General features: G+C 46.9%; 1 protein-coding gene across 1 annotated transcript in view; it reads left to right on the top strand.

Annotated features, from left to right (window-relative positions):
* Positions 1-3,074: 3,074 nt before the first annotated feature.
* The window catches only part of LOC147097786 (intercellular adhesion molecule 5-like), a 233,773-nt gene continuing 209,969 nt past the window's right edge, over positions 3,075-26,878 (top strand). Inside the window, exons 1-3 of the mRNA XM_085971896.1 lie at positions 3,075-3,273; positions 6,177-6,452; positions 22,459-22,773. Coding sequence (XP_085828022.1) covers positions 3,207-3,273; positions 6,177-6,452; positions 22,459-22,773 — 658 coding nt within the window. The 5' untranslated portion in view covers positions 3,075-3,206. The remainder of the gene's footprint in view (positions 3,274-6,176; positions 6,453-22,458; positions 22,774-26,878) is intronic.

Below are 26,878 nucleotides of genomic sequence, written 5' to 3'. Positions count from 1 at the left end.
AGGTTCGCATCTGTGGGGACTTCAAGGTGACTGTGAACCCAGTCCTGCACACAGTACAGTCCGCGGATAGAAGATATTTTCGCCTCACTATCTGGAGGGAAACGTTTTACAAAGATTGACCTGGCTCAAGCGTATCTACAAATGGAGGTGGAAGAAGCATCTAAGAAATACCTCACGATAAACACTCACAAAGGCCTTTACCAGTACAATCGACTGGTATTTGGGGTAGCATCGGCCCCGGCTATGTGGCAGAGGGCAATGGAACAAGTCCTGCAAGGGATCCCGGGGACCCAGTGTTATTTGGACGACATCCTGGTTACGGGCGAAAATGACAATGAACACCTTGCCAACCTGGAACAGGTGCTCACGAGATTGCAGGAATATGGGCTACGAGCCAACCGTCCCAAATGCGAGTTCTTCAGGAGACAAATCTCGTATTGTGGCCACATGATTGATGAGGAAGGGTTGCATAAGTCGCCGGACAAGATTGAGGCTGTAGTCAAGGCTCCAGCACCAGAAAATGTGTCGCAACTGAGGTCGTTCCTCGGGTTGGTGAACTACTACCATAAGTTCTTGCTGAATTTATCTACAATTCTGCACCCACTGAACACCCTCCTTCAAACTGGTGTAACATGGAAATAGAGTGATGAGTGTAAGCGTGCCTTTCAGGAATGTAAATGCCAAATCACTTCAAAAGAAGTATTGGCCCACTACAACCCAACACTACCGATTCGGTTGGCATGTGATGCGTCACCTTACGGCATTGGAGCGGTGCTGTCACACAAATTCCGTGACGGTTCAGAGAGGCCAATAGCCTTTGCATCGCGCTCGCTAACCTCAGCCGAGCGTAACTATGCCCAGATTGACAGGGAGGCCCTCAGCCTGGTGTGGGGGGTGAAGAAGTTCAATCACTATCTGCACGGGCAGAAATTCACCCTACTGACTGATCATCAACCTCTGGTCTCAATTTTTAACCCAAAGAAGGGCGTTCCGGTGATGACGGCGCAACGGCTGCAAAGATGGTCACTTTTTCTAGGGGCACATCAGTATGACATAGAGTACAAAGGTACGAAACAACATGGAAACACTGATGGGCTGTCGCGCCTACCGTTGCCTACGGCGGAAGAAGCACCTGCAGTGGACCCTGTGGAGATATTCCATGCGACCATAGTCGAATGTTTGCCTGTTACAAACGCAAGTATTGAGAAGGAAACCCGAAATGACCCGACACTCTCTCGGGTCTATGATTTGACGGTGAAGGGGTGGCCAGCATATGGCGACTCACTGTTGCCAGCATTCTCGCCAAGGAGGGAACAGCTGTCAGTGTGCCGGGGAACCTTGATGTGTGGATCCCGAGTGGTATTTCCACCCAAGTTGAGAGATAGAGTACTCAATGAGCTTCACGAGGGTCATCTGGGAGGGGTAAAAATGAAGAGCCAAGCCAGGGCGTTTGTGTGGTGGCCGGGAATCGATAAAGAAATCGAGGATATGACCAAGAGATGCACAGGATGCCAGAAGGTCCAAAACGCTCCACCACAGGCCCCGCTACATCCATGGGAGTGGCCCTCATCTCCATGGCAACGGGTACACATTGATTTCGCTGGTCCACTTATGGACTCAATGTTTCTAATCGCTGTGGTCGCCCATTCGAAATGGCCAGAGGTCATTAAAAATGTCCTCCACCACCACGGAGAAAACTATTGCAGTCCTAAGGACCATCTTCGCCAGGAATGGGTTGCCAGAACAGATCTGTTCCGACAATGGCCCACAGTTTGTGTCTGAGGATTTCCGGAGGTTCCTGAAGAATAATGGGGTGAAACATTACACATCTGCCCCATATTATCCAGCCACAAATGGATTGGCTGAGAGGTTTGTTCAGACCTTTAAAAAGGCCATAAAGGCAATGTATAATGACAACATACCACTGCAACACAAGGTGGATAACTTCCTGTTTGCTTACCGGAATGCGACACATGCAGTAACCAACCAAACTCCAGCCGTACTGTTTTTTAATCGGAGACTAAGATGTCGCTTGGATTTGCTCAAACCAAACATAAGACGAGATGTTGAGGATAAGCAGTTCCAGCACATAAATGAGAAGCCAACCAGGAGCTTCAAGATAGGGCAACCAGTCTTGGCCCGCGACTACCGAACAGAAAATTGGCAGCCAGGCACGATATGCACACAGCAGGGACCACTAATGTACACAGTGGACGTTGGAGAGAGCATCGTGAGACGCCATGCTGACCAGATTCTAGAGTCACAGGAACAAGCCAAACCTGTACCACAAGCATGTGCACCTGGTAATGAGCCCGAAGTACAGATTGCGTCTACCTCAGAAGCAGGGGTATTGGAAGCTGACGAACCAACCAATGACAATGAGCCAGAATTGACTCCACCGCCAGAACAGGATACTCGAGAGAGGCGCTATCCAGTCCGGATCAGGAAGCCTCCTCAAAGACTGAACTTATAAATGACTATTTCAGTTGATGTATATATTACTGAGAAAATTGTAATTAGTTATTATTTAGTTGTTAAATGAATGTTATGTACTGTTTATCTAAAAGGGGAGGAATTGTTGTGTATGTACCTTTAAGGGAATAACTGGTCTTAGACTGCAGTACCGGCAGTCACCACCCCTGTATAAAAGGCCCTAGCAGGCTTCTGTAGTTTCAGTTTCAAGCTGCCTCTTGTTCAGTAAATTACCTGTTAAACTGTTCTCCCGAAGTCCGTGTATTATTGAGGCGCGGACTTTACACCCTCCAACATCCCTAACCCCTCTCCAACATCCCTAACCCCTCTCCAACATCCCTAAACCCCTCTCCAACATCCCTAACCCTCTCCAACAGCTGCAGAATGCACAGCCCATTATGTTCATCTACAGCATGGTGATTTTAGCCTATTTGTGAATCACTTGTTTAATAATTGTGCAGCAGTCTGTGAGTAGAAGCTTGAGATGTGTAGATTTTTGAAAAATTGTGAAATACAGACTGAGCGGGGAAATTCCCGGCCTCTCTGTATTGGCTGTTAGTTAACGGAAAGGTTGGTAGATCATTGATGCAACGGAACAGACGCTCTGTCACCCCATAAAGAAACAGTGTTAGTCTTGGGGAGTTACTCTAGATTTAGTCAAAGACTCGAAAGTCTGTGAATCTTTTAGGATCATTGTAAATCCGGACCACATGTTCTTTTGAAATTCAAGAATTATGGATTTTAGACTAATATCGCCGGTTGAGTGTATTTGCCTTTTCCCATTACTTTTCATTGTAACAGGTAGGTAAAGTGCTTTTAAATATAAGTAATATATAATTATTTACATAGACTCAAATAGCATTACTGTATATGGTATTCACATCTGTACAGTTTAAAATGATATCTGTTACTGTTACTTTTATTTTGTGATTCATCGTTACTACTTTCCTGTCAGATTGGATGGTTTCAGTTTCACAATAGGAAATAGAAATTTAGCATTGTTTTATATTTCTACCAAAATAATGGCAAGGAAGAGAGAAATGAAAAAAAAAACAGGGGGGTAGTCAGAGATTAGTTTCATTCAGGAATGTACCTTAAATTGGTACTACATTTGGTGCACTTATAACATTATTTTCCCATTTGATAAATCTATTCTCTTCTACCAGATTTATTGTTTTGTGTGCTAGGAAAGGGAAGAGAAGCTCTAGATTGTATCCTATATTGGGGTAGATTTTCAAATTGCTGTCTGGATGTAAAACTGCCATTTGTGGATTGGCAACCTTTTCTAAAAGCTGCCCGATGTCCACTTCCGTTAAAAACTCCCTTTCCTGTATGACTCTAACCTCGATAAATAATAAACCACAGCACAAGTGCACATTCTGTTCTGCTACAACAATGTACAAAATGCACACAAGCCTCCCTACTTTTTCCTAAGACTGTGCTTCCCTGGGTGGCTACACCTGCATTTTTTTTTACCTTTTCTAGTGCTTCTAGGCGCAACCTCCTCGAGGGCCTGTGTGGAGAGAGGTGGTTGGCTGCCTCTCTGATCCGAGGCAGCCTGGTGTCCTCTGAGGGGCAAGGCTGAAGGTCTGGCATATGCTGCTGTCCTGAGAGGGCTTTTGGAGTCCAGGTACACTGGAGTAGGGGCTGGGGGTGGTTTCCTCTTGCCTGCATCTGGGGAGCTGACATTCTCCAGACCAATGGAAGTGGAAAAGGGGCAGAATATTCCTACATCAAGTCTGCTTCCATTGCCCTGAGATTTCCTGCATTTCTCACTGGACCCAACTGGGCCTGTGGGTGTAGTAGGCATGGACCCAGTATACCTTTTCCAACCAGGTAGAAAAGGACTTGCCCAGCCTCTAGATTCTTGCTCTGATTCCTATGACTGTTGGGTGCCCAAGCTTTGGGGTGCTTGATGAAAGTTGATGCAATGCTCTGCCAGCAGACCAGTTGGACCAGAGATCTGTGGAGGTCCGAAGGGCAGGCGGAAGATAATGCAGGCAGCTTTGTATTTCAATTTTTTACCACTTCCTCTCAATTTAAAGCACTCAAAGCCTTCTGGCTGCAACTCTCCAAGGCTGAGGCCAGCAGATGCTCTGGGACTTCCTGTCCAATGTTTAGGTTCATGGTCCAGTCACAGGGAGGGCCTCTGCCTGGAGCTACTATCAGTTATTTCAAATGGTCCAAGAGGGGATAAATGCAGCTGCCCCCTCCGACACGCATCACATCTGAGGTGCAGTGCGCTTGTTGGATGCTCAGTGAATGCAAATAGAAGAAAATTTCCCCTATTACGTAAAATGGATTCTTCCGTTAACTTGGGATGTCACCTCCTCAAAAGAAAGTTCAGCACAGGTGGTCAGCTAAGATCTCCCCTTTTACAGCACATTGGTTGTCATTATAGGTTGATTTTGATTGAAAATATTTGATATGTGTGAACAAGAGAAGCCAGTAATTGTAAGGAGAAATGTTTACATTTTAATGGATGTTGTATGGAAATAGGCTGCTATATACCATTGTCAGCCGTGGCTCAGTGGGCGGCACACTCGCCTCGGAGTCAGAAGGTTGTGGGTTCAAATCCCACTCCAGGGACTTGAGCACAAACAATCTAGGCTGACACTCCCAGTTCCGTACTGAGGGAGCGCCGCACTGTCGGAGGGGCAGTACTGAGGGAGCGCCGCACTGTCGGAGGGGCAGTACTGAGGGAGCGCCGCACTGTCGGAGGGGCAGTACTGAGGGAGCGCCGCACTGTCGGAGGGGCAGTACTGAGGGAGCGCCGCACTGTCGGAGGGGCAGTACTGAGGGAGCGCCGCACTGTCGGAGGGGCAGTACTGAGGGAGCGCCGCACTGTCGGAGGGGCAGTACTGAGGGAGCGCCGCACTGTCGGAGGGGCAGTACTGAAGGAGCACCGCACTGTCGGAGAGGGCAGTACTGAGGGAGCGCTGCACTGTCGGAGAGGCGGTACTGAGGGAGCGCCGCACTGTCGGAGGGGCGGTACTGAGGGAGCGCCGCACTGTCGGAGGGGCAGTACTGAGGGAGCGCCACACTGTCGGAGAGGCAGTACTGAGGGAGCGCTGCACTGTGGGAGGGGCAGTACTGAGGGAATGCTGCACTGTCGGCGGGACGGTACTGAGGGAGTGCTGCACTGTCGGAGGGGCGGTACTGAGGGAGCGCCGTACTGTCGGAGGGGCAGTACTGAGGGAGCGCCGCACTGTCGGAGGTGCCGTCTTTTGGATGAGACATTAAACTGAGGCCTCGTCTGCTCCCTCAGGTAGACGTAAAAGATTCCACGGCACTATTTCAAAGAAGGGAAGGGGAGTTCTCCCCAGTGTCCTGGCCAATATTTATCCCTCAATCAACATCACTAAAAACAGATTATCTGGTTATTATAGCATTGCTGTTTGTGGGAGCTTGCTGTGTGCAAATTGGCTGCCGTGTGTCCCACATTACAACAGTGACTACACTTCAAAAAGTACTTCATTGGCTGTAAAGCACTTTGGGACATCCGTTAGTCGTGAAAGACGCTCTATAAATGCAAGTCTTTCTTCCTTATTGATGCAGTAACAGCAAGGGGTGGAGTGAGGGAACTAACTGCACAGAATAGGTATCCTTTTTTTAAAAGAGTCCTGTTTATTGGGGTAGTTAGAAAATAAGAAAATGAATGGGTTCCATATCCCTGTATTTATTGTGATTTCTTTCCCTGGCAGCAAACGTGGCTGAATTTGAGGTTTGGATCGACACAAACCCCTCAGCTGTGGAATTTGGAAACTCTCTGGAGGTGACCTGCCGTACAACATGTGCACAGCCAATAATAACTACGGAATATAAACCAGGGATACAGCCGAACAGAACACGTGGTATTAACTGGTCCGCAGACTATTTCCCAAGTGTAAAGGAATGGGATTTTGCAGTACCTTGCAATGTAATCTGTGAATCAGGCAGATATCAGCTGAAGGAGAGGAAAAACGTGGTCACAGTATACAGTAAGTGAAAACTCTTATTTTTCTTTTTAAATTGATTAAAATTGCTTATTATATTATTTATGATTAATTACAAATGTTGCCAAATTTATGCTATGTCGCTAAATGCAAAAAAAGTCGCTAGATAAAATGAAAAGTCGCTAAATCTAGCGACAAAATCGCTGAATTGGCAACTCTGATTGTAACATATTATCACATGGTTTGTTACATGGTTTAGTATGAGCATGCTCAATTCACTCTGGCCTAGTAAAGCAAGCTCATGAATTGGTAACTGGTGTCTCTGTTTTTCATTTGTTCCACCCACATATATTACATTTTTGGCGAGGAGGCTGGAATCACAAAGCCATTTAAGAACATAAGAACATAAGCCATTTTTAGGGATCATGGAAGGACACAGTGTTCAATCTTCAAGTGGAAAGGTTTAAGGTGAATTTGTGACACCTAAACTGAATTTTTTGCGATGTTTTACTGTTAATGCTGATGCAGAATCATCTGTACTTCGCCATTGCGTGTCTGTATACACAGCAACAGCGCCGTTGATTCTCACAGGTACAGAGGTAGCGTGCTGAGTCACTGTTCAACGGGATCGGGACAATCATGGCCGCACCTACGGGATTCATCGGAAGCCTCGGCATGTATGACCGAGCTCGCAAACCATTCAGTTCTTACATTGAGCGGATGGAGATGTTTTTAGGGCCAATAACATTATTGAGACCGAAGGTGCAGATGAGAATGTTCAAGCTCAAAATAAAGTAATTCGTGAATGTAAAACAGCAATTTTTCTAACGGAGATCGGGCCAGATGTCTACGGAACATTGACAAACCTACTCACGCCAGGGAAAGCGAAGGAGGTGTTGTTTGAAGGCAATGTCAAGAAACATCGAGGACCATTTTGACCCAAAGCCATTAGAAATAGCAGAGAGCTATACGTTTTGTACCAGAAATCAAAAACAAAGTGAAGCCATCAGTGAGTACATTGTAGCTCTTAAGAACCTATCTTTACATTATAACCGGCACATTTTGGATCGTGTGTTGCGAGATAAGTTTGTGTGTGGACTGGTGGATGAGCGCACACAGTCCACCGAACACTCCGAACCAACGTTTTACATAGCATGCAAAATCGCCCTATCTATGGAGATGGCGTCTAAGAATGCGAGAGAGCTCTAGTCCAACTCAAGTGACTAGTGCAGCTGAGGTCTACAGTCACAAAGCCACCGCCAAACCTAAAGCTGTGAGACCGAGTCAAAAGCATGTCGGTGAGAGCAGTTCAGTGAATTGTATGGCTGCAATGGAAATCACTCACCACAGTCCTACCAATACAGAAATATGAAAGGTTATCACTGCCAGAAGCAAGGCTATATTGCAACAGCTTGCAGCGCTAGATCAAAAGCAGGAAGTAAGGACCATTCTAGTGGCAATGCAAAACAGCGACAACAAAGGGGAGGAATTCATAATATTGAAGTGAACAACCTGATATTGAAGAACTAGGCATCTACAGTATCTATGCCACTAGTAGCAATGCTAGTAGTCACAAGAAAGACTTCCGAACAAAACTTTTGATCAACGACCAATATATTGATATTTGTATCGACACAGCAGCGGACTGCTCTATCATGAGTAAGGGCACATATGAGAGTAAGGCCTAGAAATTCAGTTTTGCCAGTTTTGGGGCGCTAACGTTAGCGCCCGCCCGACTTTAGCGCCCGCCCCAAAGTTGCGCCCCCTTCGCCGAAATTCAGTTGCTTCGCCCTAAGAGGTTGCTGGAGCGCTAAAAGAGGCGTTACACGACTATCTTTAGGCGCTAAGCCAGCGGTGCAGAGGGATAGCGCCGAGGCGGGGCGCAGCGCGGGTGCGGTCATTTTTTGATTGACAGCAGACCCCGTGGCGCCGGCCAGCTCTTAAAGGGGGAAGGGACAATTTGGTCTGCTGCCACGCCCTGCACACTGCAGCTTTCAAACTAGGCCTCAACACTGCTGCTGAGCCCAAGGAGCCATGGCAACGCATGAGAAGGCCCGTGAGCGTGCCCTGTGCTTCTCAGAGCGTGATCTGGATATCATGCTGACAGCATTGGAGAAGAGGCGCAGGATCTTGTTCCCAGACAATGGCAGGAATCCCACCCACCGCGTCTACACCAAAGCCTGGAGGGAGATCGCCACCAGGGTGTCGTCCTACGGCGATGCCCCCCAGGGACAAGGTGCAATGTCGGAAGAAATACAATGACCTGACCAGGATTGTCAGGGTGAGTACCCTTTCCACTCTCCTCCTCATTCTTGCATGTACACCTGACATGATGGGCAAAGGGACCTGAAAGGCCTAATGGGCAGCCCTCAGCCAGCAGCTTTGGGACAGTCATGAGCATCAATTGCACATTCTGCACTTTACACACTGGCCAAGCTATTCCACCATGAGAGGCAGTGCACACTAGATCAGGGCTACACTCTGGCCAAGCTATTCCACCATGAGAGGCAGTGCACACTAGATCAGGGCTACACTCTGGCCAAGCTATTCCACCATGGGAGGCAGTGCACACTACGTCACGGCTACACACCGTACTTAGAGCACGTCCTTTCTCTTGCAGGCTAAACTTGTGAATAATCGCAAGCGCCGCGACATCACCGGGGGAGGCCGCGCCAAGTTCCAGAAGCTCACTCCCCTGGAGGAGCGCGTGAGTGGCCTCATGGGAGGCCGCGTGATTGTGCCCAGAGCGTGCGGAGAAGCCGACCCTCCGCTGCCCGGCAATGGTAAGGACCTCGCCTTTTGGCCCTCTCTCGTCGCACTTGCGCATCCGAGCTACCTCCTTTGCCACTGTGCCACCAAAGCGCTGAATGCCACCAGTCATGACTCCCTCGCTGACGTCCTCTCCTCACTCTGAAGCTACTCTTGTGCCTTCCTGCTTTCAGCTGGTGACGAAGAGCTCCCTGAAGCTGCCAGTGACAGCCCCTCCGAACAGGAGGAGGAGGAGGAGGAGGAGGAGGAGGAAGAGCAACCCGGACCATCAGGGGAGGACTCAGGTCCCGCAGCAGAGGGCGAAGTGTTGGACACGTCTTCCCTGGACGAGAGCCTGGAGCAACTTTCGGAGGGGAGTGCAGCTGCTGGGACCAGTGGCGTCCAGCCACCCAGGAGGGCTGCGGGTGGGCCGCGGCCTTCCCCCCAGAGGGGGGAAGGATCGGAGGGGAGTGCAGTTGCTGTGGACATTCGGCGCCAGCAACGTGCCAAGGGTCGGCCAGCTCGGACCCCTGCTCCCCAGCGGGAGAGTCCCGCCTCCAGTCCAGCCACCTTCACCTCGGAGGAGGTGCGCCAGCTGGACCAAATGGCCGAGGATTCGGACCGCCGCCACACAGAGCTCATGCAGGTGGTGGGACGGATGCCTGAGGCCATCGAGTCGCTGGCGACCAGTGTGCGGGAGTTTGGGGCATCAAATGCCGAGAGTGGCCGGATGATGATGGAGGTAGTGGAACGGATGCCTCCGGCGATGGAGTCGCTGGCTGATGCCGTCAAGTCAGTGGCGGATGTGATGCGGGCGCAGACCAGGGCAACAGGGGCACTCATTGCTGCCACACGCGCTGCCTCAGCCAGGCATCGCCAGGACACCCGCCGCGCTGCAGCAGCACAGTGATCCGCCCTTCGGCTGATTGGTGCGGATCGTGCAGTGCGTGCCCGGGCGAGTGCCAGCGTGCGACATCACCAGCCAGCGCCTCCAATACGCCAGCTTGCCCACATTGCGCCATCCGTTGCCGCCACTCCCCCAGTGGAGCGTCAACGGCAAGCGGCTGGAGCTGATGGTGGGCATGCACATGTGCGCCAATCAACAGCCGGCCCCTCGAGGCCCAAAGCCCGTGTAGGCCGCCCCCCAAGGCCATCTGGTGGAAGGACATCTGACCCTCAGGCGCCTTCCCCCAGCCTCGCAGCAGCCACTGGGCAGAGCTTGCGGAGGAGCAGCAGGCCGGGCAGGGGCGCCAAATGGCTGGACAAGGTCTCGCCCTCGCGGGCCACTAAGTAGAGGGTGTGGCCAGCTTTCATTTTATATGGCGGTGGACATCTTTATTTTGCCCATGGTTGTTTTGTTTATGGGTATGTTTTTTGCGTTAAGGCCGAGGTTGAGGTTTGTTCAAATGTGGAGTTACTCCTCCCCAGGTTGTGGGAGTGAGTCGTTTGTTGCACTTTTTGTGGGGGCCGTTGATTGTTTTTGGGATTCATGTGGGAAGGGGTTTCATTTTTGTCAAATATAAATTTATCTTTATTCAGACAGTGTCCATGGTTGTTCTTGTTAGTCTTTGTTGACTTCGCTGGCTGAGGGCTTGCAGAGCGGCTGCATTCATCTTGCTTCATGGCCACAAGGCATTCCCTGACAGGGGGCTTAGAAGTTACGTTCAATAAGCTGGCGACGGACGGCCCTTGGACCTTGTCGCTCCCTCCTGGGAACGTACTCCTCCTCCTCCTCCTCCTGCTCCTCCTGCTCCTCCTCCTGAGGTGGTGGTCCAACATCAGGTGGCAGTGCCTGAATCCTGCGGAGAGCCAGGTTGTGTAGCATGCAGCAAACTACGACAAATTGGGAGACCCGGTACGGCGAATACTGCAGAGATCCGCCGGAACGATCAAGGCAGCGGAACCGCTGCTTGAGGACCCCAATAGTTTGCTCGATGATGTTTCTGCTCCTTTGATGGCTCTCGTTGTATGCCTCTTCAGCAGCGGTCCTGGGTGCGCGGAGCGGGGTCATGAGCCAGGTACACAAAGGATAGCCTTTGTCCCCGAGTAGCCATCCTCTTGGGGGAGGCTGTGCCTCGAACATGTCATGCGCAGTACTCTGCCGCAGGATAAAGGTATCGTGGCAGCTGCCTGGAAAGCAGGCATTGACAGCCAGGATGCGCTGCTTGTGGTCACACACCAGCTGCACATTGAGAGAATGGTAGCCCTTCCGGTTGCGATACTGCTCGCCATGCTCCAGAGGTGCCCGCAAAGCCACATGCGTACAGTCAATGGCGCCCTGCACCAAGGGGAAGGCCGCGAGTCTAGCAAATCCCACTGCACGCTGATGCTGGCTCTCCAGGGCCATGGGGAAGGAGATGAATTGGCGTCTCCTTCTGAAAAGGGCATCGGTCACCTGGCGGATGCAGCGATGTACGCCGAACTGGGATATGTTCGCTATGTCCCCAACAGCGGGTTGGAAGGAGCCGGTGGCATAGAAGTTCAATGCCACCGTCACCTTCACTTCCACCGACAGAGACGTCCTGCACCTGAGCTTTGGACGCAGATCTCTGCGAAGCAGGTGACAGACCTCTGCAACCACCTCCTTTCAGAATCTCAGCCTTCTTACACATCGCGCGCCACTCATGGTGAGGTAGGAGCGCTGCTGGCGGTATACCCTGACTGGGTAAGGCCTATATTGCCGACGCCTGTTGCCCCCTCTGCCTCTAGCCAGGGCTGCCCCTCTGACCCCGCGTCTGCGAGCCCTACGCACATGGCGCTGAAACTCCGCGTTGGCACCCCATGCAGCCCCCATCAAATGTTGGCAAACAGTCAAATTTCCAACAGGGCACTTGCAGCGCTTTGGCCTGAGTCCAAAAATACCTGAGCTATTGCTGCACGAAACCAGTTAGCTCTCCTCCTTGTTGTGTGTCCAGAAATCCGTTGCACAAGAGTGTTTGCTGCAAAATGGCTGCCCTTTATACTGCAGGGTACGTGCCCTTTAATTTGCGCTCCCCGGGGCCCGCGTCGGCTGTGTTGCGTTCCATTTTACAAACGCTCTGGCCGCCAGCCGCACAATGGGGCGGTCCGACTGAAGTTTGGAATCGGGGCGCGCAAAGGGCGTTGCACGAGGATGTGACGTCATTTTCTGCGCGCGCAGCCGGGCGGGCGCTAAACTTTGCGCCGGCGCTAAGGGTCAACTTAATTTGGGGCGAGGCGCAAACTGCGCTGCGCCCGGGCGCTACACGCATAGCGCCCGAAATTCACTTCTCTTAAGGCGCTAACTGCTGGCGCAACCAACTGAATTTCTAGGCCTAAGTTTAATCAAATACCACTTACAAAGAGTACCATAGAGTTAAAAACCTACTCCAGAGAAATCCTAGAGACATGTGGACAAATGAAATGTACAGTTCAGCACAATGGCCAGTCAGTAAAGCTGCCTATTATTGTAGTGAGTTACAACAACAGGCCAACCCTCATGGGCAAAGACTGGCTGAGAAAGTTGAAACTAGACTGGAAAAACATCTTCAGTGTAGATGCTTCAAAGAAACGAATCGACACAATGCTGAACAAATATAAAAGTGTGTTCTCAGACAGTTATGAGGTACGATGTGCATATCTGTATTAAGTCCAACACGAAGCCTGTCTATTGTAAGGCAAGGCCAGTCCCCTATGTGTTGAAAAGTCAGGTGGAGGAAGAGCTAGAGAAACTGAGAGAGAACAGAGTGCTAGTAAAAACTGACAAAAGTGAATGGGCTTCCCAGATTGTGGTAGTGCCCAAAGCAAACAAAACTGTACGCTTGTGTGGTGACTACAGAGTTACTATCAACCAAGCAGTTGACGATGAGCAGTACCCGTTACCTATATCGCAAGGATCAAAGGTTTTCTCCAAGCTTGACCTGTCGCACGCTTACGCTCAGCTGAATGTTGACAAAGAGAGTCAACAGTATCTCACTATCAACACACACAAGGACACACGGGCACAAATGACCTAAAGGCCAAACAGAAAGAGGTAGCAACATCGCTCAGAGCAATGATTAGGAAGGCAAGCAGTACATTTCCAAACACTAGAATCACTGTTTCCACAATATTGCCGAGAACAGACTTCAACAACAACACAATTCATGAGATAAATGCCAGCATAGCAAGAGACTGCGAATCAAACCACAACGTACACCTGGCCCAACACCCCACCCTCGATGAAGAATGTCTTTACGACCACGTCCACATCCAAAGGCAAAAAATATCGATCTTTGCTAAAGCCCTGAAGGACGTCGCTTTTAACCGGGTCCATACCCAGACTCCAAGAGGACCCCCCCCGACCACCAGAGATCAGCGGGGTACATATCAGGAACACTACAAAGACCACCACCACACCAACCGAGACCGGAGAGGATCCCCATGCAAAACAACATTATCAGACCTGCACCACTCCTGTCCCACAGGGGAATAGGACCGCTACCAGCCAGACAGAGGGTGAGATGCACAGGACGTACGCAATACCTCAGACAGAAACAATCCATTAAGAGACAATAAGCAGATGTGCAGCAGCATCTACTTCCGCCTTATGGATCAAGGACTAATTAATAGAAAGAACTGTAACCAAATTGTATTAACTTTTGTAGACAACTGGGGTGATCTTTTTTTTCCCCACACTTAGACACGACAAACACGTACCACTCTTTAACCTATCATAGAAAAAGATAAAACTTAACATGAAATCCTTATATATTTCGACCTGGAATATCCAAGGTCTACGCTCTTCACTGCGAGAAGTGAAGAGTAGGACCCCAGAGTTCATAGAGGAAACTAAAGATCTAGATATTATCATTTTACAGGAAACTTGGTATAAAGGAAAAGGACACACCGGCTGTCCCCAAGGGTACACTGAGCTAGTGGTCCCCTCCAATAAATTACCAAGTGTAACCCAAGGCAGAGACTCCGGAGGCATACTGATCTGGTTTAAAACAGAACTTAAGAATTACATCAAATTTATAAAAAAGGGCGAAAACCATATGTGGCTCAAACTTGAGAGGGAGATTATCTCAAACACCCAAGATGTTTACATTTGCGCACTTTATATCCCTCCAATCGATTCCCCGTACTACAAAGAGGACACCTTCTCCAACATGGAGGGGGAAATTATCCAATACCAGGCCCAGGGGAACGTGTTGATCTGTGGGGACCTCAATTCAAGAACGGGCGAAGAACCAGACTTCACCAATAATCAGGGAAACAATTACGTATTCGGGAATAACCACTTTGACATCCCTTCCCTTCCATACAGGCATAACTGCGACAAGCAGTCAAATACCAACGGTAAACAGCTACTACAGCTCTGTCGAAACCTGGGTCTGTACATTGTCAATGGTAGGTTCATAGGAGACCTCCTAGGAAGATCGACCTACTGCTCACCTCTTGGCTGCAGCACAGTAGACTATATGATTACAGACTTGGACCCATCCTCTTTCAGAGCATTCACAGTCAAACCACAAACAACACTGTCAGATCACAGTCAAATTACTATGTTTCTCAAAAAGACAGAAACAAACAACATAGAAACACAACCCAGTAAACTGTACAACACCAAAAAATCGTACAGATGGGCCAAAAACGACACGGAAAAATACCAGAAAACAATTAGCAATGCATCAACTCAAGCTCTCTTAGACACCTTTCTGGATAACATATACACTCACAATAAAGAAGGCGTAAACCGGGCAGTTAGTAAACTAAACAATATTTTTGATAATTTGGCAACAAATGCAAACTTGAAAGCTCGCAAGAACAAACCCAAAACAAAAAACTATGAAAAATGGTTTGACCATGATTGCCATAACATGAGGAAAAAACTTAGAAAACTATCAAACCAAAAACACAGACATCCAGAAAACGAGGAATTACGCCTTACTTATTGTCAGACGCTAACACAATACAGAAACACACTCAGGACCAAAAAAGAGCAATTTATTAAGAATACACTCAGCTCCATGGAGGAATCCATTGAGTCGAATTGTTTCTGGGACAACTTGAAAACACTACACAAAAAACAACACGACGATTTGTCCATTCAAAATGGGGACACATGGGTAAACCACTTTGAAAAATTATACCAGAAAAACACACTAGGACCAGAGCAACACCAAATACGCAAAAAACTTGAAAAGCTTGAAATGGCCATAAAAGATAACCAAAACCCGCTAGACGCCATAATAACAGAAAAAGAACTTCTTGAAAAACTCAAGGACCTGCGACCAGGAAAAGCTTGCGGGACAGACGGCATACTAAATGAGATGATTAAACACGCAGACGACAAACTGAAACTGGCTATCCTAAAACTCTTCAACTTGGTTCTGAGTGTCGGTTATTTCCCTGACATCTGGAACAAAGGACTCATAACACCCATATACAAAAGTGGGGACAAAATCGACCCAAACAACTATCGAGGCATCTGTGTAAACAGTAACCTGGGGAAGGTATTCTGTAGCATCATAAACAAAAGACTTATAAACTTCCTTGAAGAGCACAATGTCTTGAGTAAAAGCCAAATTGGATTCCTGCCAAACTATAGAACATCCGATCATATCTTCACCCTACAGACCCTAATTGACAAACACGTTCACCATAACAAAAGCAAAATCTACGCATGCTTTGTAGATTTCCAGAAGGCTTTCGACTCCATCTGGCATGACGGTTTATTCCTGAAACTTATCGAAAGCGGGGTAGGAGGTAAAACATATGATGTAATTAAATCAATGTATACAAACAATAAATGTGCAGTTAAAATTGGAGACAAACAAACAAAATACTTCCCACAGGGGCGGGGGGTGACGCAGGGCTCGCCAATCTCACCGACACTCTTTAATATTTACATTAATGGATTGGCAAAACTACTTGAACAATCTACAGCACCCGGCCTCACCCTATATGAATCCAAGGTTAAATTCCTCCTCTATGCCGACGACCTGGTTCTGCTGTCACCAACTAAGGAGGGTCTACAGCAGAACCTGGACCTGCTGGAGTCGTACTGCCAGACTTGGGCCCTGACAATAAATCCCCAAAAAACCAAAGTCCTTGTGTTCCAGCAAAGATCCAAACAACATGGACCCACAATAAATTTCACAGTAGGAACAACCAAAATTGAACAAACCACTCACTACACATACTTGGGCTTAAAAATCAGTTCTACAGGAAACTTCAAACTGGCTGTGAATGAACTGAAAGAGAAAGCAAGAAGGGCTTTCTATGCCATCAAAAAATCAATCCAAATAGAAATCCCAATTAGCATTTGGCTCAAAATTTTCAAATCAGTAATTGAACCAATTGCACTCTATGGCAGTGAGGTCTGGGGACCACAAACACAACAAGATTTTGCAAAATGGGACAAACACCCAATTGAGATCCTACATGCGGAATTCTGTAAAAGTATCCTCCGGACTCAAAGGAAAACAGTAAACAACGCATGCAGGGCGGAACTAGGCCAATACCCATTAATAATCACTATCCAAAAAAGAGCCACCAAATTTTGGAATCACCTACAAATGAGCAACCCCCAATGCTATCACTATGACGCCCTGAAATGCCAAGAGCTGACCATAAAGAAGAATACCCTCAGTCAACTAGTCCTGGGACTCAATAAAGTAACTAATAACAATACTAACAATAACCAGCCCCAGGACAGTGACAGGGTAACACAAAGAATTCGACCCAACACAATCGTCGCTAAGCAAAAGGAAAAATATCTGTCATATTGGGCAGAAACAACAAAAACCCAAAGCAAACTCAATTGCTACTTGGCCCTAAACAGACAATACAACATAGCTGATTACCTGACCATGGTAAAGGATAACAAACTGAGAAGAACCTTGACAAGGTACAGACTTAGCGAACATAGCCTCGCGATCGAAAAAGGCAGACACAGGCAGACCAGGCTGCCAAGAGAAGACAGGATATGCTCTCACTGCAGTCAGGGAGTAGTTGAGACAGAGATGCACTTCCTCACAGCCTGTGGAAAATATCAGGGCATCAGAGAGAATTTCTATCAAAAATTCTCACAAATATGCCCTGAATTCAGAAATCTGACTGACAACCAAAAACTCCCATTCCTACTGGGGGAGGAGAGAAGCTGTGTAACACTGGCGGCACACTATGTTACAGCTTGCCATGAACAGAGGGACAACCAGTAAACTAAGACAAGAGTATATATAAACAAGGCGAAAATATATTTATAAACTCAGGGATATACCTGTTTATACACTGTATGAATGGAACCGCGTTTATGTGTTCAACCATAAATGTATTTTGATGCTTTGGCAACATAAGATGTACCTTATCATGCCAATAAAGCGATTTGTATTGTATTGTATTATTGACTGTACTCACACACCAAGCTGCTGTATGGTGTAAAGTCCTCCCCCAAAATTTTCCAGGCTACGATGGATAAGATTTTGCAAGGAATTCCAAATTGCTTATGCAATCAAGACGATGTGCTGATCGCAACAAGCAGCGAGGAAGAAAATCTAGAAATGTTAGAGTTAGTGCTTCAAAGGTTGAATTCCCACAATGTAAAATTGAAAAGGAGCAAATGTACTTTTGTGCAGCCCGAGGTTGTGTACCTTGGTGTGAAAGTTGCTGCAAATGGCTTGCAACCAGTTAAGGAAAAGGTTGATGCTGTCAACAATGCTCCAAAGCCACAGAACATGTCTGAGTTAAGATCTTTCCTTGGAATGGTCCAGTACTACGCACGTTTCTTACCTGAGTTAGCGACCATTGTACAAGCTCCTCAAGAAGGGTGTCCAGTGGAAGTGGACAAAAGCGCAACAGGAAGCTTACGATGCTTGTAAGAGAAGTCTCTCTAGCGATGCTCTACTTGTGCAGTAAGGCACAGAGCGTGAGCTTAAGTTAGCGTGTGATGCTTCTAGCTATGGTGTGGGAGCTGTCATAAGCCACGTAATGGATGACGGCCAAGAGAAACCAATCGCGTTTGCATCGCGAACCCTCACAAAAAGCGAAAGAAACTACGTGCAAATTGAAAAGGAGGCACTCGCCATAGTGTTTGGAATCAAGAAATTCCAACAGTTCCTGAATGGCAGAAGCTTTACCCTGATAACCAATCACAAACCGCTCCTAGCAATATTGGGGCCCAAATCTGCCATCCCTGCAATGGCCACATCAAGAATGCAACGTTGGGCAGTGTTGTTGTCACAATATGACTAATGATTGAATATCGCACTTCAAAGCAAAACGCAATCGCAGATGCTTTGTCCAAGTTGCCACATGAAGACACATGTTGGGAGTGAAGGTGAGATTTTCACACTAGGTGCAGTTGACAAATACTTTCCCGTGAATGCAACTGAGATTGCAAATGAGACTCAAAAGGACTCAGTACTGAAAAGAGTGTATGAAAACACCTTGAATGGATGGACTGATCAGTGTCTGGACACAGAGTTGAAACTGTTCCATAACCATCATACTGAATTGTCCTGTGAGCAAGGTTGTATCAAGTGGGGAAACAGAGTGGTGGTACCTACTTCTTTGAGAGAGAATTCTGGCCGAACTTCATACTGAACATCCAAGGATCGTCAGTATGAAATCAATTGCAAGAAGCTTTGTTTACTGGCCTGGATTGGACAGTGATCTTGAATCACTTGTCAGCAAATGCAGCGTTTGCCAAAATTACAGAAACAAACCACCCAAAACTCCACGACAACCCTGGTCATGGCCAAGTAGCCCTTTTCAGAGAGTACTAGACTTCTGTGAGAAAGCAAATGATTATTTCCTGGTACTTGTAGATAGTCACTCAAAGTGGATTGAAGTGAAACACATAGGTTCAAATATTACAACTGAACGTACCATAGATGAGTTGAGGTCTATCTTTGCAGGTCATGGCTTACCTGAGGAGCTTGTTTCTGACAATGGCCCTCAGTTCCATTCTGCTCTATTCCAAGAGTTCATGAAATGGAACGGTATCAAACACACTCTCGTTCCACCATATCATCCAGCTTCAAACGGAGCACCCGAAAGGTCAGTCAGAATAGTGAAAGAAGCTCTCAAAAAGCAAGTGTTGCAGGGTTGTTCGGGACTCAGCATGAAGCAACGTTTGGCAAATTTCTTGCTGAAGTACAGAACTACTCCGCACACTACAACTGTATATAGGAACTGTGGTAGAGGTTGGTGGAACCAAGAGATATTTGGTTGAAATTGGTGACAACATCCGAAGTGTTCATGCAGATCAAATGATCTCTGCTAAAGATGAACCAAGACGTGATCTTGAACCACTTGGTCATGAACACATACATGAGTTTGACTCTGTTCAGACTTCAGAAACTGAAGTACCAGGTTCAAACAAATCTGAGATAGAAACAGGATCATCTTTTTCAGAACCAGAACAAAGCAGCCCGAAAACTGGTTCAACACCAAAGCTTTTTGTAAGGAGATCAGGAAGACTCCGCAAACCTGTTATTAAACTGGATTTGTAGTTCATTTGTAGTTGATTTAAAAGAAAAAAAGCCGGGAGTTTTTGTTATGTGGTACATGTACTGCTGGGAAAGATGGGACCATAGTTCTGTTGTATTTGAGAGGAGAATATGTGCATTTTTTTAAGGGGTAAAGCAGTGTAATGTATTATCACATGGTTTGTCACATGGTTTAGTATGAGCATGCTCAGTTCGCTCTGGCCTAGTAAAGCAAGCTCATGAACTGGTAACTGGTGTCTCTGTCCTTCATTTGTTCGACCCACATATATTACAGGTATGAACTCGTATGCTACCATTTCATATGGTAAGGTGTTGGTACACCAATGCACTGCATCACTTGGTTAGCTTTAGAATCCTCTGGGTTAAGGAATGTTCCCTGACTTGATCCATTTCAACAACTCAGCTTCATAATATGGAACATTAAAGCCATCTCTTTTGATGTATTACAAAAAATGTTAGTTTTTATCTTGGACCTTAAGACAAGGCATAGGAATAGGAATAAGCCATTCAGCCCCTTATTCCTGTTCCGCCATTAAATTAGATCATGGCTGATCTGTATCTTAACTCCATCTACCTGCCTTGGTTCCATAACCCTTAATACTCTTGGCTAACAAAAATCTATCAATCTCAGTTTTGAAATTTTCAATTGATCCCCAGCCTCAACAGCTTTTGGGCAGAGAGAGTTCCAGAATTCCACCACCCTTTGTGTCAAGAAGTGAATCCTAATCTCAGCCCTGAACATCCTGGCTCTAATTTTAAGGTTATGCCCCTTGTTCTGGACTCCATCATCACAGGAAATAGTTTATCTCTATCTGCCCTATCAACTCCTTTAACCATCTTAAACACCTCAATTAGACCTTCTATACTCAGGGGAATGTGCTTAGTCTGTGCAACCTGTCCTCATAATTTAACCCTTTTAGCCCTGGTATAATTCTGGTGAATCTGCATAGAACACCCTCCAAGGCCAATCTTTCCTGAGGTGCGGTGCCCAGAACTGAACACAGTGCTCTAAATGGGGTCTAACCAGAGCTTTATATAACTGTAGCATAACTTCCACCCCTTTGTATTCCAGCTCCCTTGAGCTAAAGGCCAACATTCCATTAGCTTTTTAAATTATTTTTGTACCTATGCACTAGCTTTTAGTGATTTCTGTACTTGGACTCGTAAATCTCTCTGCTCCTTCACAGTTCATAGGATTACATAGGATATACGGTGCAGAAACATTCGGCTCAACCAGTCCATACCGGCGTTTATGCTCCACTCGAGCCTCCTCCCGTCTTTCCTCCTCTAACTCTATCAGCATAACCCTCTATTCCCCTCTCCCTCAGATGCTTATCTAACCTCCCCTTAAATGCATCTATACTATTCGCCTCAACCACTCCCTGTGGTAGCGAGTTCCACATTCTCACCACTCTCTGGGTAAAGAGGTTTCTTCTGAATTCCCTATTGGATTTCTTGGTGACTATCTTATATTGATGGCCTCTAGTTATGCTCTTCCCCACAAGTGGAAACACTCTCTCTGTATCCACTCTATCAAAACCTTTCATAATTTTAAAGACCTCTATTAGGTCACCCCTCAGCCTTCTCTTTTCAAGAGAAAAGAGACCCAGCCTGTTCATCCTTTCCTGATATGTATACCCTCGCATTTCTGGTATCATCCTTGTAAATCTTCTCTGCACCCTCTCCAGTGCCTCTATATCCTTTTTATAATATGGCGCCCAGAACTGCACGCAGTGCTCTAAGTGTGGTCTAACCAAGGTTCGATACAAGCATAACTTCCCTACTTTTCAATTCTAAACTTCTAGAAATAAGCCCTAGTGCTTGGTTTGCTTTTTTTTATGGCCTTGCTAACCTGTGTTGTTACTTTTAGTGATTTGTGTATTTGCACTCCGAGATCCCTTTGCTCATCTACCCCACTTAGATTCCTATTTCCCAAGTAACGTGTGGCCGCCTTACTTTTCTTACCAAAATGTAATGCCTCACATTTATCTGCGTTGAAGTTCATTTGCCAATTATTTGCCCATTCTGCAAGTTTATTCATGTCTTCTTGTAATGTGTTGCAGTCCTCCTCAGTATTAACTATCCCCCCCCCCCCAATTTGGTGTCATCTGCAAATTTAGAAATTGTGTTTTTGATTCCAAAGTCTAAATCGTTAATATAAATTGTGAACAGCAGTGGTCCCAGCACTGATCCTTGTGGAACACCACTACCCACCTTCTGCCACTGTGAATAGCTACCCTTTACTCCTACTCTCTGCTTTCTGCTCTCTCACCATTCCTAGCTTCTCACCATTTAGAGAATACTCTAATCTCTCTTTCTTAGGTCCAAAGTGGATGACCTCACACTTCCCCACATTAAACTCCATCTGCCACACCAATTTAATCTATTAATGTCCCTTTGCAACTTTTTGCTCCTGTTTACACTATTTACTGTGCCACCTAACTTGGTATTATCAGCATATTTAGATATACGGCTCTCTATTCCTTCATCTAAGTCATTGATAAATATAGTGAAAAGCTGAGGCCCCAGTATAGATCCCTGGGGGACACCACTAGTCACATCATGCCAATTTGAGTACATACCCATTATTCAATGTTTTTTGACCAGGGTGCCAGCCAGGTCAATGCTCTTGGCTAAGTGCAGATTGAAGAGAATCACCGAAGCAGAACTTTCATGGGGCACATTAGACCACAGGCACATTTGTGGTTGGGATAACTTTTATTGCACACACAGACTATTTGCATGCTGAGTGAAAATATGTGTGTTGAGTGGAAGGAGGAGTGGAACAGGTAGTGTTCAGATACAGATTGTTCCAGTGAATTCTGTTAACTGTGATCCTCCTTTAACAGATCGAGAGTTAAACATTACTTCACCTCCTGAAGCGCTGGAAGTTAACAAAACATATAGTCTGGAGTGCACTGGTCCGAGGGTCTATCCAAACAATAAGCTCATACTCACATGGCTGAGAGGGAGTGAGATTGTTCAGAGTGTTTCCACAGGAGAACCAGGATTCCCGGATGAAGATCAAAGATTGAGGAATGTCTTCAATTTCACTGCAAGTATGTCAGATGACGGAAAGGAGTACACCTGCTTGGCAGAAGTGGACTTGGGCTCTAACACCACAAAACCAATCACAAACTCCTCGGTGACTCTGAAAACTTACTGTAAGTTCCACTTGAGCAATAAAGGTTTTCCTCTTTTTTTAAGAATGGGTTAAATATTTATAATTAGTAACAAATAAACAATGGGAAGCAATATAGTGATAATCTTATCATTGGCTCCTGGTTTATCCATACAAGAAACACAGAAGGTTAGCATGCAGGTACAGCAAGCAATTCGGAAGGTAAATGGCATGTTGGCCTTTATTACAAAGGGGCTGGAGTACAAGAGTAAGGAAGTCTTGCTACAATTGTACAAGGCTTTGGCGAGATCACACCTGGGGTACTGTGCACAGTTTTGGTCTCTGTAACTAAGGAAGGACATACATGCCTTTGAGGCGGTGCAACAAATGTTCACTAGATTAATTCCCGGGATGAGAGGGTTGTCCTATGAGGAGGGATTAAGTAGATTGGGCCTATACTCTCTGGAGTTTAGAAGAATGAGAGGTGATCTCATTGAAACATATAAGATTCTGAGGGGGATCAGAATCATAGAAATTTAGTGCACAGATGGAGGCCATTTGACCCCTTGTGTCCGTGCCGGCCGACAAAGAGCAATCCAGCCTAATCCCACTTTCCAGCTCTTGGTCCGTAGCTTTGTAGGTTACAACACTTCAAGTACCTATCCAAGTACTTTTTCAATGTGATGAGGGTTTCTGCCTCTACCACCCTTTCAGGCAGAGAGTTCCAGACCCCCACCACCCTCTGGGTGAAAACATTTCTCAACTCCCCTCTAATTCTTCTACCAATTACTTTAAATCGATGCCCCCTGGTTATTGACCTCTCTGCTAAGGGAAATCGGTCCTTCCTATCCACTCTAGCTCGGCCCTCATAGTTTTATACACCTCAATTAAATCGCCCCTCAGCCTCCTCTATTCCAAAGAAAACAACCCCAGCCTATCCAGTCTTTCCTCATAGCTAAAATTCCCCAGCCCAGGCAACATCCTCATAAATCTCCTCTGCACCCTCTCTAGCGCAATCACATCCTTCCTGTAATGTGGTGACCAGAACTGCACGCAGTATTCTAGCTGCGGCCTAACCAGTGTTTTATACAGTTCTAGCATAACCACTCTGCTCTTATATTCTGTGCCTCGGCTAATAAAGGAAAGTATCCCGTATGTCTTCTTAACCACCTTATCTACCTGTCCTGCTCCTTCAGGGATCTGTGCACTCCAAGGTCCCTCTGTTCCTCTACACTTCTCAGTGTCCTACCATTTAATGTGTATTCCCTTGCCTTGTTAGCCCTCCCCAAATGCATTACCTCACACTTCTCTGGATTGAATTCCATTTGCCACTTTTCTGCCCACCTGACCAGTCCATTGATATCTTCCTGCAGTCTGCAGCTTTCTTCTTCATTATCCACCGCACGGCCAATTTTTGTATCATCTGCAAACTTCTTAATCATGCCCCCTACATTGAAGTCTAAATCATTAATATATACCACAAAAAGCATGGGACCTAGTACTGAGCCCTGTGGAACCCCGCTGGAAACAGCCTTCCAGTCACAAAAACACCCTTCAACCATTGCCCTTTGTTTTCTGCCACTGAGACAATTTTGGGTCCAACTTGCCACTTTCCCTTGAATCCCATGGGCTTTTACTTTTTTGACCAATCTGCCATGTGGGACTTTGTCAGAAGCCTTGCTAAAATCCATGTAGACCACATCAAATGCACTACCCTCATCGACCCTCCTTGTTACCTCTTCAAAAAATTCAGTCAAGTTAGTCAGACACGACCTTCCCTTAACAAATCCATGCTGACTGTCCTTGATTAATCTGTGACTTTCTAACTGATGATTTATATCCTGTCCCTCAGAATTTTTTCCAGTAATTTGCCCACCACCAAGGTTAGGCTGACTGGCCTGTAATTACTCGGTCTATCCCTTTCTCCCTTTTTAAACAATGGCACAACGTTAGCAGTCCTCCAGCACCAAACCTATAGCCAGAGAGGATTGGAAAATGATGGTCAGAGCCTCCACTGTTTCCTCCCTAGCCTCTCTTAACAGCCTGGAATACATTTCATCCGGGCCTGGCGATTTATCTACTTTCAAAGATGCTAAACCTCTTAATACTACCTCTCTTTCTATGTTTATCCCAACTAATATTTCACACTCCTCCTCCTTAACTACAATGTCTGCATCGTCCTTCTCTTCTGTGAAGACAGACGCACAGCAGTCATTAAGAACCATACCCAGGTCTTCCGCCTTCATGCACAGGTTACCTTTTTGGTCTCTTAATAGGCCCTACTCCTTTCTTAGTTATCCTCTTGTTCTTTATGTATTTGGATTGACAGGGTAGTTGCTGAGAGATTGTTTCCCCTGGCTGGGGAGTCTAGAACTAGGGGGCATAGGGGGAAAAATTGGGTGACGCCCATTTTGGGGCGCAAACGTCGCCGGGCCGCTAATTTTAGTGCCCCGAAAAAGTTAGCGCCCCTCCACCGTAAATTCAGCAGTAGGGCCCCAACAGGAGGCGGGGCGGTACTGGAAGCGCTGCACCTCCTTCCTGGGGCACTACTACTGAAATTCACGGCGCTACGTGCAGCAGCGCCACATGCGTCGGCACGTAGCACTGCATCATTGCAGGCCTCCTCCCCTGATTAAAGGGAAGGGGCCTAGCGCTGTGCGCACCGGGGCCCTGTGAAACCAGCCCGGCACTCAAGAGGAGTGCCGGGCTGAGCGATCGCGGCCGGCTCCCTGAAGAAAAAAGGGGAGGGGGCAGGTGCTGGCAGTTGGCCAAAATAAAAATGGCTGCCCGACACCTGCCCTTTAAGTAGCGCCGCCACTGCAAAAACGCCCCCTGATCCTGTTGGACATATCGTCCGGCGATAGGTCAGGGGGCGCAAGGGAAATTTGCGGCCGGGACGCTGCGCAATGATATCATCCGCAGTGGCGCCGGGCGCTACTGGCTGCCACCGCCGCTAGCCTCCCACTGGATTCGGCAGGAGGCGTTAGTGGCGCCGCGCCCGGGCGCTAGGGGATTTGCGCCCCGTTAGTGGCCCCCAGGGGCGTTAACAGGAGACGCAAACCAACCCAGAGTCTCAGGATAAGGGGTCGGCCATTTAGGACTGAGATGAGGAGGAATTTCTTCACTCAGAGGGTGGTGAATCTTTGGAATTCTCTGCCCCAGAGGGCTGTGGAGGCTCAGTCATTGAGTATACTTAAGGCTGAGATAGATAGATTTTTGGACTCCAGGGGAATCAAGGGATATGGCGATCGGGCAGGAAAGTGGAGTTGAGGTCAATGATCAGCCATGATCTTATTAAATGGCGGAGCAGGCTCGAGGGGCCGTATGGCCGACTCCTGCTCCTAATTCTTAAGTTCTTATGCCACAAATTCTGTTGGATAAAAATTGTTCATGTTGGGCCCTCCTGCAAATAGGCAGCTTTCTCACTTCTCCAAAGTGTAACTGTAAATTATCTGCACATCTTTCAGTCTCCCCCTTAACTATAATGTCTGTATTGTCCCTCTCTTTTGTGAAGACAGATGCAAAGTAGTCATTAAGAACCAAACCCATGCCTTCTGCCTCCACACAGGTTACCTTTTTGGTCTCTGATAGGTCCTACTCTTTCCTTAGTTATCTTCTTGCTCTTTGTGTATTTAAAAAACATCTTTGGGATTTCCATGATTTTACTTTCCAATAATTTTTCATGCCCTCTCTTTGCTTTGCTAATTTCATTTTTAATTTCACCCCTGCACTTTCTATACTCCTCTAGGCTTTCTGCGGCATCGAGCTCTCGGTATCTGACAAAAGCTTCCCTATTTTTTCCTGATCCTACTCTGTATGCTCCTTGACATCCAAGGGGCCCTAGATCTGCGAGTCCCACCCTTTTTCTTTGTGGGAACATATTTGCTCTGAACTCTCACTATCTCCTCCTTGAATGCCTCCCACTGCTCTGACACTGATTTACCTTCAAGTAGTTGTTTCCAGTTCACTTTTGCTAAATCACATCTTAGCTTAGTAAAATTGGCCTCTCCCCAATATCCTGCCAATTAGAGTACCTGCCCATTATCCCGACTCTCTGTCTCCTGCCGCTCAGCCAATTTCCTAACCAGGTCAATAATTTATCTTCAATTCCATGAGCTTCAACTTTAGCTAACAGTCACTTATAAGGG

This window comes from Somniosus microcephalus, chromosome 31 (assembly GCF_052327205.1).
Source record: "Somniosus microcephalus isolate GS21.2 chromosome 31, FLI_Smic_1.0, whole genome shotgun sequence".
Lineage (NCBI taxonomy): Eukaryota > Metazoa > Chordata > Chondrichthyes > Squaliformes > Somniosidae > Somniosus > Somniosus microcephalus.
Note: the sequence above shows the minus strand (reverse complement) of the source record. Positions and strands in the feature narration are given on the sequence as shown.